This window comes from Nerophis lumbriciformis, linkage group LG14, assembly GCF_033978685.3.
Source record: "Nerophis lumbriciformis linkage group LG14, RoL_Nlum_v2.1, whole genome shotgun sequence".
Lineage (NCBI taxonomy): Eukaryota > Metazoa > Chordata > Actinopteri > Syngnathiformes > Syngnathidae > Nerophis > Nerophis lumbriciformis.
In genome coordinates this window covers 21,545,276-21,562,429 of record NC_084561.2, presented here as the reverse complement: position 1 = coordinate 21,562,429, position 17,154 = coordinate 21,545,276, and the positions used below count along the sequence as shown (strand labels likewise).

The 17,154-nt window shown below is 41.7% G+C and overlaps 1 protein-coding gene and 1 long non-coding RNA gene across 9 annotated transcripts in view; one reads left to right on the top strand and one right to left on the bottom strand.

The window, feature by feature from the left end:
• gtpbp3 (GTP binding protein 3, mitochondrial) overlaps positions 1-17,154 on the bottom strand; it is a 70,393-nt gene that overhangs the window by 37,757 nt on the left and 15,482 nt on the right. For 3 of the 8 annotated variants that reach the window (XM_061975844.2, XM_061975845.2, XM_061975841.2), the window contains exons 8-11: positions 14,443-14,608; positions 9,689-9,819; positions 9,167-9,350; positions 7,352-7,604 (exon numbers count right to left, since the gene is read on the bottom strand). In XM_061975844.2, coding sequence (XP_061831828.2) covers positions 7,373-7,604; positions 9,167-9,350; positions 9,689-9,819; positions 14,443-14,608 — 713 coding nt within the window. In that variant the 3' untranslated portion in view covers positions 7,352-7,372. Of the gene's footprint in view, positions 1-5,805; positions 5,946-6,978; positions 7,605-9,166; positions 9,351-9,688; positions 9,820-14,442; positions 14,609-17,154 lie in introns of those variants that run through there. The other 5 variants (XM_061975846.2, XM_061975842.2, XM_061975843.2 and 2 more) reach the window with 4 other exon arrangements.
• Positions 4,104-5,834, top strand: LOC133616499 (uncharacterized). Its single transcript, XR_009816873.1, has 2 exons — positions 4,104-4,195; positions 5,345-5,834. It is a non-coding gene; the product is annotated as an uncharacterized lncRNA (long non-coding RNA).

Here is a 17,154-nt window from a genome sequence, read left to right as displayed (position 1 = left end):
TGAACAACAGGCTGAATAAGTGTACGTTATATGATACATAAATAACCAACTGAGAACGTGCCTGGTATGTTAACGTAACATATTATGGTAAGAGTCATTCAAATAACTATAACATATAGAACATGCTATACGTTTACCAAACAATCTGTCACTCCCGATCGCTAAATCCCATGAAATCTTCCTCCTCGGTGTCGCTCCTGGTATGCACCGCTAGCGTCCATTCTTTCTGCTGCTCGATCGCCGTTTTCTGGTGCATATTTCACTACGTCCAGCTTGTAATCCGCACTATATGACTTCTCAGTTTTTATAAGTTACCGCCAATGTTGCTGTGATCCATTTTAATAGCTCCGGCAGTAGCGTATAGCATATAGCAGTTAGCATTCCAAAACCCACAATGCACTTCTGCCATGACCCGCCCCCGCTGAATTCTTATTGGTTGGCGTGTGAGTGACGATTGCTGACGTGTGTGTGACTATTGCGGACATTTTCTTTGTCGCTCACGCGAATGAGCTAAATAATATTATTTGATATTTTACGGTAACGTGTTAATAATTTCACACACAAGTCGCTCCGGAGTATACGTCACACCCACGGCCAAACTATGAAAAAAACGTTGACTTATACTCCGAAAAATACGGTATTTATTAGGGTTGTACGGTATACCAGTATTAGTATAGTACCGCGATACTAATGAATTATATACGGTACTATACAGCCTCTAAAAAGTACCGGTCCGCCACCTCCCCCGCCCCCCGTCATCGTCACGTCGTAGCATTGCTGGCTTACGAGCACACGAGCATGTTCGGTAGCGCACAATCACAGAGTACTTACAAGCAGACACAGTGTGTAGACAGAAAAGGGAGAACGGATGCATTTTGGCATCCATCCATCCATCCAATTTATACCGCTTGTCCTGTTCGGGGTGGCTTAAAAACTAAAAATAAAGGTGAAACGCCCACCGGAAGAGGTGCTTTAAGACATGGCTAGCTAGCGGCAAAAGTCCAGCCCCAGTCTGCAGTGTTTTAGCTACTTCTAAATCACTAATCCTCGCCTCCATGGCAACAAATAAAGTACGTTTCTTACAAATGTCATCCCTGCAGGACGAGGAATAGCTAAACATGCTTCACTACACACCGTAGCTCACTGGCATTAAAATGTAAACAAACGCCATTGGTGGATTTACACATCCACTGTAATGATATCAAGTACAGGAGCGTATCTAGTCGATACTACTATGATTACATCAATATTTTTTGCCATCACATCTTCTTTCGTTTTTTTTTTATAAACTTAGGAAATATGTCCCTGGACACATGAGGACTTTGAATATGACCAATGTATGATCCTGTAACTACTTGGTATCGGATTGATACACAAATTTGTGGCATCATGCAAAACTAATGTAAAGCATCCAAACAGAAGAATAAGTGATTATTACATTTTAACAGAAGTGTAGATAGAACATGTCAAAAGAGAAAGTAAGCAGATATTAACAGTAAATAAACAAGTAGATTAATAATTAATTTTTCTACCACTTGTCCTTAATAATTTTGACAAAATAATAGAATGATATAAACGACACAATATGTTACCGCATATGTCAGCAGAATAAATTAGGAGCCTTTGTTTGTTTACTTATCAATAAAAGACAAGTTGTCTAGTATGTTCACTACTTTATTTAAGGACAAACTTGCAATAAGAAACATATATTTAATGTACCCTAAGATTAAAAAAAAAAAAAAAAAAGCCAATAATGCAATTTTTTGTGGTCCCCTTTATTTAGAAAAGTAGCGAAATAATTTTGGTACCGGTACGAAAATGTTGGTATCGGGACAACACTAGTATGTATTATATTGTACATTAATTGTCAGGCTTTCCCCTGAGAGTTTGGTTGTGTTTTAGTTTTTCCTCTGTGTGTAGTATTTCCTGTCAGCGCTCTTGTTTTGGTTCTGTTTCCTGTTTGTCTCCCTGAGTGCTGTGTCCCCTCAGCTGTGGCTGATTGGCACCTGGCCACACCTGGTGTCAATCAGCCAGCTGCTATTTATACCTGCCCTACCCTCCAGTCACTGCTGGATTATTGTCGTTCCTACCTGTCGTGTCGTTGTTTGCTGTATGCTGTCGTTGCTAGCTGTGTGCGTTAAGCTATTCCCTGGATCCTGACTCCTGTTCCTGCTTCCTGGTTTCTGGTTCGTGTTTTCCTTTTCTTATTTTTGAACATTAAAACCATGTTTCCTTGTACCAAGCCTGCTGCCATCTCTGCATATTGGGGTTCATCAACAACACACCTTGACATAATAATCCAGCCAAATTCGAACCTCACAGACATGTCCATGGCGGAGAGGCTGAACAAAGCTTTGGAATTAATGGATAAATTAAAGAAAAGTTCGGCCTCATTCCAAGCCCTCTCCCACCCACCCCTGTCGTCTGTGGGCCTATCTGGTGACGTCTGGGATCCGTCCCTTGAGGGGGGGGCTATGAGTGGCTGTGCAGCTAGGGAGGCACAGCTACTTCTCGCCCCGGTGGGTCTGCAAAAGACGGAGCCATCATCTCAAGTGGGTCTGCAACAAACGCCACCATCATTTCCGGTGGGCCGGCAGACGCCACCATCATCTACGGTGGGTCTGCAACCTACGGCGCCACCATGCACTCCGGGGGGCCGGCAGACGCCACCATGCACTCCGGTGGGCCGGCAGACGCCACCATGCACTCCGGTGGGCCGGCAGATGCCACCATGCACTCCGGTGGGTCTACAACCTACGGCACCACCATCCTGTCTGGTGGGCCAACAGCAGAGGGCGCCACCATCCTCCTCTCCGGTGGGCCAGCAGCAGACGGCGCCACCATCCTCCTCTCCGGTGGGCCAGCAGCAGAGGGCGCCACCATCCTCGTCTCCGGTGGGCCAGCAGCAGAGGGCGCCACCATCCTCGTCTCCGGTGGGCCAGCAGCAGAGGGCGCCACCATCCTCGTCTCCGGTGGGCCAGCAGCAGAGGGCGCCACCATCCTCGTCTCCGGTGGGCCAGCAGCAGAGGGCGCCAGCATCCTCGTCTCCGGTGGGCCAGCAGCAGAGGGCGCCAGCATCCTCGTCTCCGGTGGGCCAGCAGCAGAGGGCGCCACCATCCTCGTCTCCGGTGGGCCAGCAGCAGAGGGCGTCACCATCCTCGTCTCCGGTGGGCCAGCAGCAGAGGGCGCCACCATCCTCGTCTCCGGTGCGCCAGCAGAGGGCGCCACCATCCTCGTCTCCGGTGCGCCAGCAGAGGGCGTCACCACCATCGTCCCCGGTGGGCCAGCAGAGGGCGTCACCACCATCGTCCCCGGTGGGCCAGCAGAGGGCGTCACCACCATCGTCCCCGGTGGGCCAGCAGAGGGCGCCACCATCCTCGTCTCCGGCGGGCCAGCAGCAGAGGGCGCCACCATCCTCGTCTCCGGCGGGCCAGCAGCAGAGGGCGCCACCATCCTCGTCTCCGGTGCGCCAGCAGAGGGCGCCACCATCCTCGTCTCCGGTGCGCCAGCAGAGGGCGTCACCACCATCGTCCCCGGTGGGCCAGCAGAGGGCGTCACCACCATCGTCCCCGGTGGGCCAGCAGAGGGCGTCACCACCATCGTCCCCGGTGGGCCAGCAGAGGGCGCCACCACCATCGTCCCCGGTGGGCCAGCAGAGGGCGCCACCACCATCGTCTCCGGTGGGTACTCCCACACCGGCGGACGAGCCGCCTCGCCAATTGCGGCGGCGTTCAACTCGCCGTCGCCACCTAACTCTTCCCCGCTGGTTGCGGGGACACTTGGCCTGGAGGCCCACCTCCTTGTCCTCCCTCCACCCTCCCGTGACTTTGGACTTTTTTTTGAGGGGGGTGGGGGTAATTTTCTAGAACGTCTGGTATCCGTTTTGGGAAGGGGGGCTACTGTCAGGCTTTCCCCTGAGAGTTTGGTTGTGTTTTAGTTTTTCCTCTGTGTGTAGTATTTCCTGTCAGCGCTCTTGTTTTGGTTCTGTTTCCTGTTTGTCTCCCTGAGTGCTGTGTCCCCTCAGCTGTGGCTGATTGGCACCTGGTGTCAATCAGCCAGCTGCTATTTATACCTGCCCTACCCTCCAGTCACTGCTGGATTATTGTCGTTCCTACCTGTCGTGTTGCTGTATGCTGTCGTTGCTAGCTGTGCGTTAAGCTATTCCCTGGATCCTGACTCCTGTTCCTGCTTCCTGGTTCGTGTTTTCCTTTTCTTATTTTTGAACATTAAAACCATGTTTCCTTGTACCAAGCCTGCTGCCATCTCTGCATATTGGGGTTCATCAACAACACACCTTGACATTAATGTTACATTGATGATGTCGTTCACAACAACACAAGCAGATGTGTTGTGGGTGTAATAGTGCAGGAAAGCCAATCATACCCAACATTTCCTTCGATCCATTTTTACAAAGTTTAGCATGTAATTGTGACAAATTTAGATATACATTTATTTGTTAATATCATAGGTCAGTGATTCTCAAACTATAGTATGGGCTCCATCTAGTGGTACGCCAAATAATCGCTTGATTGAATTACGGTGTTTATAATACTCAAATACAATGTTACTGTTCAAACTGTGTGTAATGTAACAGTGGACAAAAATATTTAAATATACTTGTTAAACAAAACCTCTGCCTTGTGTTTAATAAACATGCAGGCCTACTGCGCTACTGTATTTTGATGTTATGGTGGTAATTGGAGAGCCAAGTGTTTTCTGAGGTGGTATTTGGTGAAAAAAGAACCACTGTCATAGGTCATTTGTAAGAAGACGACACTTGTTAAAAGTTACATCAAACTATGAACACGTTTAAATGTTTTAAAGTTGTATTGAAACCAATATTGGTAACATATGCACACACTTTGATTGATGGGTCTTTTTTACCTGTCTTATGTTATCTGAAGCAGAAGAAAAGCAACAAGTTCAGCATTCAATCCTTATTGCTGTTTTGGATGTGTTGACTTCAACTCTTTATATGGACCAGGTCCTTTATTCTAGTAGGTCTGTTAAAAACTAGGAATTACTTTACAAAGCCACTTTAGTCTTTAACTATCCATCTTAATAAAAATGTCATCAATTTAAATGAAAATATCAAGTTGAAGGCTTTACTCAGTGGATTAAAAAAGAGATAATTGGATGAAGTAATCATAAATAATTAATTGCTCTTTTTTAAATATTTTGAAAGCACTAATTAACTTATGAGTCATTTCCTCGTCACATTAAAGTACCGTAGAGTAAAATCACTCGTTGCTAAAAATAAAGTACAAAAATGCATATTTTGATGTCCAGGACAGCAAGTGCCACATTTAACTGAACATTCCTTCTGCTGTAATTAATCAAGCAGAACATGAAAAGGCTGACAGAGCCGAGCGGGAAGAGGAAAAAGTCCGGCCGCGGAGAAAGCCAAAAAGACGTAGAGACAGACAATTCTGCTGGCGTTCCAGCACAGCAAATGTCGTCAGCGACCAGCAACCGGGAAAGAAGGGTGACGAGTTCAACAAAGAAACATAAATATTTGATCAAGGCCAGATTGACAGGGGAACAAAAGCCACAACAGTCGTCGCCCCAAGACGGCTCCTTTCTCACCGCCTAGGAGGAGACCTGCGTCAGTAACTGTCTCCAAATACTTTTGGGTACACTTTGCTGAAGTGTGTGTACTCACCTCATTGAGGAACAAGTCACTAGTGTGAATACACCACTGTTGTTATTTAGCATTTGGAACACCAGTTACAGTTTTATGATTTCACATCATACATCATAGAAGTGATGGAGGAAAATGTTGGTTATGTTTCCATTCATGTCACGTGATCATTAAATAAATGTGAATTATTTTAGATATCAGATTAAGTGATTGATCTCCCTTAAATATGTCAAAGTTTTCCAAAGTGCGGCCAGGGGGTATTTTGAGGCCCGCAGCTTGTTTTTTTATTGGCCCGCGACACATTCTGCAGACAAAATAAAAAAGACCCGAATTAGAACATCATGCAAAATTAAAAAAAATGTAAACTGGCCCAAATTCTCCCCAAAATGACAACCTGTGTGTCTTACTGTATATGGTAGTTGATGATTTATGTCAGTACCGGTACTAGAGGTGGGGGAAATAATCGATTTTCTCCTTTGATTTGTTCCTTTAATTTAGGGCACTAATATTTCAGTTTTGCACACATTTAATATAACACAAGTCTGTCTATCTGCGTTGGCCCTGTGATGCGGTGGCGACTTGTCCAGGGTGTACACCGCCTTCCGCCCGGATGCAGCTGAGATAGGCTCCAGCACCCCCCGCGACCCCAAAAAGGGACAAGCGATAGAAAATGGATGGGTGGATAATAAATGTCATGGGAATGAATGTGAAATACTTATTACAAAAGCACTGTTTTTAAATGTTGCAATGTTGTTTTTATGAGGACTTAGGACTACAATGCTACTGTATTTTAATGTTGGTCATTATGGTGGTACTTGGAGATCTGAGTTTTTTCAGAGGTGGTACTTGGTGAAAAAAGTTTGAGGACCACTGCAATATAATAATGCTGCCTGAGCCTGAGCCAATCAGTGGCCATGATACTGAACAGCGTAATCTGATTGGTTTGGTCTCAATTAGTGGCCAATACTACTGTGGTATTGATATTTTCAGTTCATTTAGTCATTTAAAGCTTGAAAATGCTTCATTTAGGACAAAATGTTGTACAATATGCTTACAAAATGCATAACATCTTTATTTTAATCCGCAATGTGGTGAAACTGCAATATTTGAAGCACAAAGTGGCGTGGGACAACTAATAATAATTTATTTATTCATTTTCACCACGGGTGCCCTTTTTTTCTGGCTATATCACCTTTCCGCCAAAATGTTTGTGCACGTACCTGATTACTAATGTAATATGCACATAAAATACAAGTAAATTCTAAGTTCATAAGCAGCTGAATATGAAGGAATGGTTATCAACTGATGCTTTCAGGTACTGGTAATGTTCAAAGAAAATCTGATTCTTTAATCGGTCAGCACATAATATAATCATTAAACAAGACAAGTACACGTTTGACTTAAATAGAATGCTGTATTTCATACGGGATGAGAACAGAAAAGCATGTTCCGATTGAACAAAATAGAATTCCGAGTGTGTGACCTTGCACTGCTGTAAATTTAGTTTGAAAGGACCCAAGGGCCTAATCTCCACCTATCACAGGCAGCGACATTGTTTTTTGAAACATGGATTGTGTTCTTTATAGACCACAAAGCCTGGCATGGTACCAAGCTTATATGCCTTTACTTCCCTTTAGCAGTAACAAGAATGCAGCTCACTTGAATATCTTAAATATGATTATTGTTATTATTGCTGAATGACTTACTCACATGGAGCTGCGGTCCTCTTGACTATTTGCCAATGCAGAAGTCTTTGAAGATGATATCCAGGATCTCCTCCGGTCCGATCTTTCCAGTGATCCGGCCCAGGCTGGTGAGTGCCAATCGGACGCCCTCTGCTGCCAGAGCGAGGTCAAGGTCACGGTATCGCTGGTACTGATCCAGGGCGGCGACACAGTGTTGCAGGTGGGCCCTGTGGCGTGCCTGGGTCAGGGTGGGGGCATCAGACAGGGGATTTCCACACCTAAACGGAAGGAAGTTTGATATCAAGCTGGGGCAATATGTGACTTCTTTTTTTTTTTTTAAATCCTCTATTTATAACACGGGTATATATATGTATTTACCTCATGCAGGGAGCAAATCTATTTTTACAACATGCCCAATATCCTCAAATAGTTGCCATATTTCAACTAATTGAGGGAATTTAAATTAAATTGCTCCTGTTGGCTATTAAAGGAGAACTGCACTTTTTTGGAATTTTGTCGTTATATAGCGTCTTTTTTATGCATTTTAAATCGTATATAAACACTAGCAAACGTCAGCTAACAATGGACCTAATGGGAGTCACTCTATTCCCTCTGAAAAACATCCAAAAGCCTCCATCACTGTACAGTCGTGATCAAAAGTTTACATACACATAATGTCATGAACATAATGTCATGGCTGTCTTAAGTTTCCAATCATTTCTACAACTCTTATTTTTTTGTGATAGAGTGATTGGAGCACATACTTGTTGGTCACAAAAAACATTCATGAAGGTTGGTTCTTTTATTAAATTATTATGGATCTACTGAAAATGTGACCAAATCTGCTGGGTCAAAAGTATACATAGAGCAATGTTAATATTCAGTTACATGTCCCTTGGCAAGTTTCACTGCAATAAGACACTTTTGGTAGCCATCCACAAGCTTCTGGTTGAATTTTTGACCACTCCTCTTGACAAAAATTGGTGCAGCTCAGCTAAATTTGTTGGTTTTCTGACTTGGACTTGTTTCTTCAGCATTGTCCACACGTTTAAGTCAGGACTTTGGGAATGCCATTCTAAAACCTTAATTCTAGTCTGATTTAGCCATTTCTTTACCACTTTTGACGTGTGTTTGGGGTCATTGTCCTGTTGGAACGCACAAAACCCAACCTCCGATGAATTTGGAGGTAATCCTCCTTTTTCATTATGGCACCGCTGAAAATAGTTTGTGTTAGAGATTATAATGAAAATAACGCTAATACTTGGTTAATATTCAGGTCACGAGCTGTAAATGGAGCATTGTTGGCGGTTTTCGATGTCTTTTTAGACAGCTTTATGGCCAGAATAGTTTCTCCCATTAGCTGCATTGTGAGCCACCTCGTACTTGCCATATTTGAGTTAGAATGCATAAAATAACAAACATATTTGTTCTTGTCCTACTCAGTGGCCTAGTGGTTAGAGTGTCCGCCCTGAGATCGGTAGGTTGTGAGTTCAAACCCCGGCCGAGTCATACCAAAGACTATAAAAATGGGACCCGTTACCTCCCTGCTTGGCACTCAGCATCAAGGGTTGGAATTGGGGGTTAAATCACCAAAAATTATTCCCGGGCGCGGCCACCGGGTCAAATGCAGAGAATAATTTCGCCACGCCTAGTGTGTGTGTGACAATCATTGGTGCTTTAACTTTAACTTTGTCTTACATAGGGATTGTGAATGATAGGCAAAACTCCCCTTTGAAAAAGTTAGCCTTTATTTTTTGATTTGTGTTTCTTAATCTACACCGGCATTCATTTTAGGCATTTTTGGGAACACAACACATTGAAATCAATACTGCAGACTCACAGTGTCTTGACTCGGTTGTGCAGCGTTGTGAGGAAGGCTTGAAGTCCTTCATCAGTGTGACAGGACATCACACACACAGGAAGCCCAGAGACACAGCCCAGCTCCTTTTTCAGCATTTGTCCCTGTTCTTCAGGCAGCAGGTCCACCTTATTCAGGACAAGAAGGCACCTGTCAGACTGTAATGCTGGATGCAAAAAAGAAGGGAAATGGGAATGGTAAAGGGTAAATGGGTTATACTTGTATAGCGCTTTTCTACCTTCAAGGTACTCAAAGCACTTTGACACTATTTCCACATTCACCCATTCATACACACATTCACACACTGATGGCGGGAGCTGCCATGCAAGGCCCGAACCACGACCCATCAGGAGCAAGGGTGAAGTGTCTTGCTCAAGGACACAACAGACGTGACGAGGTTGGTAATAGGTGGGGATCGAACCAGGAACCCTCTCCCAACTGCGCCACGCCGATGAATCACATAATGTCTGTAAAATGTAGAACTAGTCTATTTGGATACTGTACCGGTGTGAATGTGCTCCTGAGTGGACAGGACACTTCCCAAGTGGTCCTGAAGAAAGGCTGCAACTTGCTGGACATCCATGGGGAGGCGACTGCAATCGACGACCACCAAAGTCAGGTCTGCTTGCTCAACTCTGGAGAAAACAAAGACAACACAGCTTTCTAAAAATTAATTGCTACACTATCAACAAAACATTGTCCACAGAAACAGTATATTTATTAACGTATTAGCAAAAGTACACCTCCTAATTGTATAAACCATACCATCTGCAGTGTTCTGTACATATGCATGTAGTTAACTTTATATTGTCTTCAAAAGTGTCCAATAAGTCCAGAAATAGTTGCTTAACTCGTCATTTTTCTGACTCAGAATCTAAAGGGGTCTGAATACTTGCTAAATATGCTAAGTTGGCAACCCTGATCCTTCCTGCTGCATCTTCTTATTCTCTGGCAGACCATGTGCGTATGAGCAGTGTTAAAAAGCAGAGTTACCATGCCATCTACTCAACAAAGTTGGAACGAGGCTTGCAATGATGTAAACGATTTGAAAAAATATTCAATTTTTATTGCGTTTAAATTCTTACGGCCCAACACGGCCCTGGCCCTATGGTTAAAAAACACTGCCTTATACATTAATATAACATTTACATCAATCTAAGTTTAGATGACAAGTACACAATTGATATACGTACTACGGTATTATATCAAGGGACTATTATATAAAAAGATGTTAAAGTGTAAATTGACAATCTTTTGCAGTAGTGATAAAAAAACATAAAAACACTCAATTGTATTAATCTAACTTAAGATAGAAAATGCTATTAACTAACTACATTCTGTTCTGCAGTAATGTAGGAAGAAGGGGTAAAATGTAAAGAAAGCAAAACATACTATAAATACTTTATATTTACTATATACATACACTATAGTTCATTTACAATGTTTTAAACTTGAAAATACAACATTTAAAATCAGGCACTAAGAATGAATCTTGGAAAAAACAGACTTTGGCTGCATGTATTTGTTCCGAATTAAAAAAAAAAAGAGTCTTGTCTTAGTTAAAGCCTGCTGAATAATCTCTTTAGGTTTGTCTAGTTAATTCATACGAGTCAATTCGTATTTCAATTTAAAATAAATTCCACAGGAACTATATTTTCCAAGGTTGCTTCCTTTGAGCATCCGCCAGCCCCACCCCTGGTGCACCTCCATCCCATGTGAGGAGGTAGTAGCAGCAGCAGCAACGGCAGCAGCGGATGCTTGTACTTACCACATCCTTCCTGTAGTGACCCAGGTCACAAGTGTCTGACCTGGGCATGCACACAAAGTTTTTCTATACAACGCAAACTGCACGCCCTTCCTATACAAACTGCAGCTTCCCTCAACATAAATACTGAAAATAGCTTTACTGTCTTATTTGTCTTTAGATGACATTATTTTTTTATTTAGTTTGTCAGGTTTGTCTCTTAAGGTGGCAGAGGCTTGAAATGAAATGCAAATGTTATTTTATATAATAGACTGTTATCAGGGAAAATATTAGGGGGGAAACCAAGTCCAGCAAAAGCTGATTTGTTTAGAAAATAAAATATAATTAACGAAACCATTTTACGCTAATGTATTTAAAAGCAGCATTGTAATTGAATTTGTGTCGAGATAACAGCTTACCATACTGATCGTACACAGAACATTATTGAGTTAATTTACAATGTATATTTTTGTTTTGCTTTCTTAATTTGAATGTTAAAAACGCATATGTGGCGATGTGGATTTATTTTAAAGTCTACCATAGGGATTTATTACATCGCAGATTTTTTCATTTGTTATTAAATTTTTGCCCTAAATTATGCATTTTTAAGCATTCAAATGGCTAAATGCATAAAAAACTCAATACTACAGTAGTACTGGCCATAGAGAAGACCAAATCAATCACAGCCTGCTGTTAAGTATCGTGGCCACTGATTGGTTAAGTCGCAGGAACCATTACTATATTGGATTAAAAGAGTGTCAAGGTGACTTAAGGTCGTTACTTCATGTCTCGGGCTATAATAATGTTGAAAAACATATTTTGAAGGTAGTTAAAAGTTTCATATGTTCTAGTTATGGAAATATTATCATTAATGATTTCAACTTCACGGAAATTAATTAATTACGGTTAAGTCCGTATCCATTAAACAGCAACTAACGAGGACGACTGTATAAGAATGAATTTTTGTCTCATCAGACCAGAGAATTTAGTTTCTCATGATCTGAGAGTCTTTCAGGTGCATTTTGGCCAACTTTTTACTCAGACATGGCTTCCGCTTGGCCATACAGTGATTGGTGAATTGCTGCAGAGATTGGTGGATTGCTGCACAGATGGTTGTCCTTCTGGAATGTTTTCCTCTCTCCACAGAGGAACGCTGTAGCTCTGACAGAGTGACCATCGGGTTCTTGGTCACCTCCCTGACTAGACTAAGACTGGGGCTGCAACTAACGATTCATTTGATGATCGATTAATCTGTCGATTATTACTTTGATTAATCGATTTATAATCGGATAAAAGAGACAAAAAACATTTCTATCCTTTCCAGTATTTTATTGAAAAAAAAAACAGCATACTGGCGTTCTTTCAACTTGCCAAATAAAACAAGGAAAATGTTACAAAAATGCACACTTTTGACACCCCTGCTATAGATAATAAAAAATTAAATCTGATAAATCTATCGATAAAAAGCAGAGCCTGGCAACGCATGCGCGTTTATCATAACTCTCTCGCTCTCTCTGTCTCTGCCCCTCCCTCACGAATGCTGCTGCACGCACAATTTGTTTAGTTTTTAACCTTCTTAACCCTGAACGTACATTGTTAATACACGCAACCATAACTCAAAATGCCGGACATTTGAGGCATTTAAGAAACACCGCCCGGACAGCTCCACAAAAGAGGACATGTCCGGTGAAAAGAGGGCGTATGATCAGTCTATCCTAGGCCGGTCGCTGCTAGATCGGTTTCACCGGACATGTCCTCTTTTGCTAGCATGCTAGCAGCTAACGGGCTAGGATAGACTGACCATACGTCCTCTTTTCACCGGACATGTCCTCTTTTGCGGAGCTGTCAGGGCGGAGTTTCTTAAATGCCTCAAATGTCCGGCATTTTGAGTACCGTATTGTTTACACAACGTGCAGTACGCTACTTAATATGTCCGTGTGGAAACTCGTTCGGTACACTTCCGCACCGAACCGAAACCCCCGTATTGAAACGGTTCGATACAAATACACGTACCGTACAGTTTATTAATAAAGGTAAAAAAAAATGTAAAAAAACGTACTCTTAGCGCATGTGCATAGCATAGATCTAACGAATCGATGACTAAATTAATCGCCAACTATTTTTATAATCGATTTTAATCGATTTAATCGATTAGTTGTTGCAGCCCTAACTAAGACAAATGCAGCAATGTACAGAGACATCCCGGATGATGTACAGAGACATCCTGGATGAAAACCAACACTTCCCATCCAACCTGATGGAGCTTGAGAGGTTCTTCAAAGAGGAATGAGCAAAGTGGAATGGGCTAAACTGCTCAAAGATAGGTTTCCCAAGCTTGTTGCATCCCATTCAAAAAGGCTGTAATTGCTGCCAAAGGTGCATCAACAAAGAATTGAGCAAAAGCTGTGAATACTTATGTACATGTGATTTTTTCTTTTTTTCTTTTTAATAAAGCTGCAAAATGTAAAAAAAAACAAAAAACATTTTCACATTGTCATTTTGGGGTATTATCTGTAGAATTTTGAGAACAAAATAAATGTATTCCATTTTTAAATAAGGATGTAACATAATAAAATGTAGAAAAAGTGAAGCTCTGTGAATACTTTCCGGATGCACTGTATGTCTGGGACATGACAAACAGCAAGAAAGCACTAACTCTTATTAAAGTACTTGTTACTCTCCTGTTAATATCTGCTAACTTTCTGCTGTAACATGGTTCCAACTCCACTTCTGTTCAAGTGAACTAATCAGTGACTTATTCTTCTGTTGTTTTAAGCTCGCTTAGCGTTAATTTGTATTAGATGATGCACACATGTGGATAGAGATGTTTTAACACCTTATAAAAGTATCAGTGTTCTGTGGACATGGCCCGACAGAAAAGCATGTATCACTCTTCTCAACGAGCATCAAGTGCTTCTCTGCGCCCCTGCCCCATCTAAAAGCACTAACAGGATACTCTGTATTTGTGACATCGGGAACAAAATGACCCCCAAAAAGCCGCAGAAGAAAGTTGATTTGTAGTTCTTACTATATTGATTTAGGTTTTTTTGTGTTTCCTTCACTTGCAAATGCGTTATGCAAATTTGACAACTACTCGCTGGTGAGTGTCATCTAGTTAGCCAAGGATTAAGCGGTGATGACGGCTGTAACAAACAATGCTATTCTTCCTTGGTGTAAACAGGGGAAGCGGCTGTCAGTAAATGTCTCGCGATGTGTCCATTCTCTATGCAATGTTGTAAATACATCAAGGAAAGGTACCTCTTCAGTATGCAACCTCCCAGGAGTGTTGTTTCCATGTATTTATATCCATGGCTCAGCAATAATACAAGTTGTGCCAGTTAGAAAGCCGTCTGACACATATAGGTTGATGCACAGAGGAAGAGCAATGACTTATTTCTTCCTTTCTTTGTTTTTGTACACATCGGCTGTGGGTCCCAGAGCTAATTTGTTCTGTCACCTGTTAGGGACATAAGGACAACCTACAGTTTGAGCTGTAACGTAAACATTTTACTACCTTTCACGAGCTCGACGGACCCCCTCTTGCTCAACCAGGTCCACACAGTCTCTGAGGCCCGCTGTGTCACTCAAGAGTACAGGAAAGCCACCGATGTCCAGAGACGTCTCCACTACATCCCTGGTGGTTCCAGCAATGGGGGACACAATAGCTGCAGGTCTACGGCCTGGATTAAAAAAAAAGATTTGAATAAAGCACATATGCTTTCTAATTTCCTCGCTGTGCTCTCAGTTCTAGTGTCACAACCATAGTTAGGGATGATACTCGAAACCGATTTTCCCGGTTGTTCGATAAGAAAAGAACCGAGTCCTCGGACTCGAATCCCTTTTTGAGAACCGGTCCCCGTTATCGAGACCACTATAGTAAAGAAAAAGAGTTGGTTCTGTATTCGAATCCCTCGGAACGAATCCCGTCCCGACCAGAAATGCTCCGTGTTACATCACAAGAAATGACGTCACGTAGCTCAGTCATTAGGCGCAGATAGCGAAAGCAGTAAAAAATGGAACGGAAAAAGTGCTCCAAGGTGTAATAAAGTTCAAAACAAAAGGTATAATCCAATGAATAACTTTACTGAGAAATTTGAGCAGGGTACAAACAAATGACGAACACTTTTACGACCAACCGGAAACATAGCAACCAGGCTAGCAACGCACCTCCTTTACGGCAGCTGTCGCAACGTTCTTAAAGCAACCGCAGCACATACAACATATATGACATCTCCCTTTTTTAACTTTTGTTTTTCTTTCCTTGTAAACAAAACAAAATCACACTGTATATGTGTTGTCTGTCTAATTATAAATAATGCAGTTGAGGCGTATTGGCTGAGTTCTTGACGTTTACTTTCACAGTGTGCTCATAACCTCATTCTTAGCTGCCGAGTGGTGACATGCAACAAAACTTTTCGGGGCTACCGCGCATGCTAGTCACTCCCGTTGCATGCTGGGTAGTGTAGTTGGTTGTATTCCCTAGCTCATAACATCACATCTTTCCCCCTATAAAGAAATAATGTTAACTCAATAAAGTGTATTTCTTTTTTTAGCTTTAACTTTTCATTTTTTAGCATTGTAACCACATTTGCAAACAACTTTTCTCTTCATAGAATTTTCTTTCAATAAAGAAATGAAGTGCAAAAATGTCAAAGCATCATAACAAACAGTTATGTCAAATAGCAGCAGAATTGCACTTTTTGGAGAGCTGTATTATTTTCAGTTTTGTGCCCAAGGGACTGATTTTATTTAACACTATATTATTATTTAAACACCTATAGTGATCACAGAATCGGTTCGATAAGAGGATTCGATAATAGGCTCGAACTCGATAATTTCTTATCAAACATCATCCCTAACCATAGTCCATTTGATTTCATTGTCTAAATTCAAAATTTGTAGTTTTCTGGACTGGCTATGGTACAATTACACTGATTACCGTACCGCGTTATGTTTTTTAATGCATGTTAAATAAATTTTCCAGAATTGATTTGACTGTGGGAACTACTTTTTCTCTTTAACAAGACCTTTTTCATCACCAATGGCAAGGTGTCTATCAAAAGACTAATCAGAACAGGAAACTGTGACACCCTCTGACAAATAGACCTATTATTGTAATAGGAAGCTCTGAGGAGACTACGCAAGACCCCACTCAGGTTAGTTTATACAACACACGGTTCTAAATGCTTTCAGGATACAATATGCCAAACAGATACAGGCTTGCAATATAAACAACACATGTGTAATAAAATATAAATAAGGAGGGGATACTAGGCTAAAGTAAGATAAGAAATTCATAATGGCTCGAAAGGAAGGCAGTGGTGCATGTTTGCAGGTGACATCGCTTCTACTGTACGTGTAAAACATACTGCATGTACCGTAAAGTTGTTTCTATATATAAACTGGCATACAGCATATGTCAGCTGTATGACCACCCGAACAATCTAATATGTAGCAACAATTATAACTTTACAAATGCAATTGCAATGTTCAGTTTTGACTGACATGCTAATTGTGGTTCTAGTTTGCAAAAATCATTCTGAGAGCTATTTGTATTATGCGGTCAGTCTTACGGAAGACAAATACAAGATTAAAAAATATTCAATTATTTGTGACTAATTTGGCACAACCTGTTCACCTTTGCTTTTGAGCAGCTGCTCTCCCATCGCACGTCCCTCCAGTGCCACCGTGTGTGAATGTAGCTAGTTGTAATTCCGCGTCTTAGCTGCCGGTATGCCAGAGAATAAGACAACCTAGCAGAAGGGATCCGTGTTGCCAACTTAGGGACATTGTCGCTATATTTAGCAAGGATTCAGACCCCTGTAGATTTACTAACAACAAATCCGACAACTTACTAGTCCTACTGATACTTTTAGAGAAAGCGTGTAACACTCTTCTCAACAAGCAGCCGATCCGTCTTGCTAATGACTTTAAAACAAAAAAAACAAAAAGAGGCAACAACAGAAAGTTCATTTGTATTTCTAAACTAATTTATTTTGCTCACTTTTTGTCTCTCACACAAAAAGTACATTAAGTTTTAAAACAGACTGCAGTATGTAGTATAAAAGACTGCAGTATGTAGTATAAAATAGGGATTGTTGGATTAATCGAATAATTTAAAAAAACACTTTCTAGCCTCAATGCGACTTTTAGGGAAAATAGTTAACATTTTTCTAATGACCTTTAAAAAAAATTCTAATTATAAATACACATAACATTGAAATTG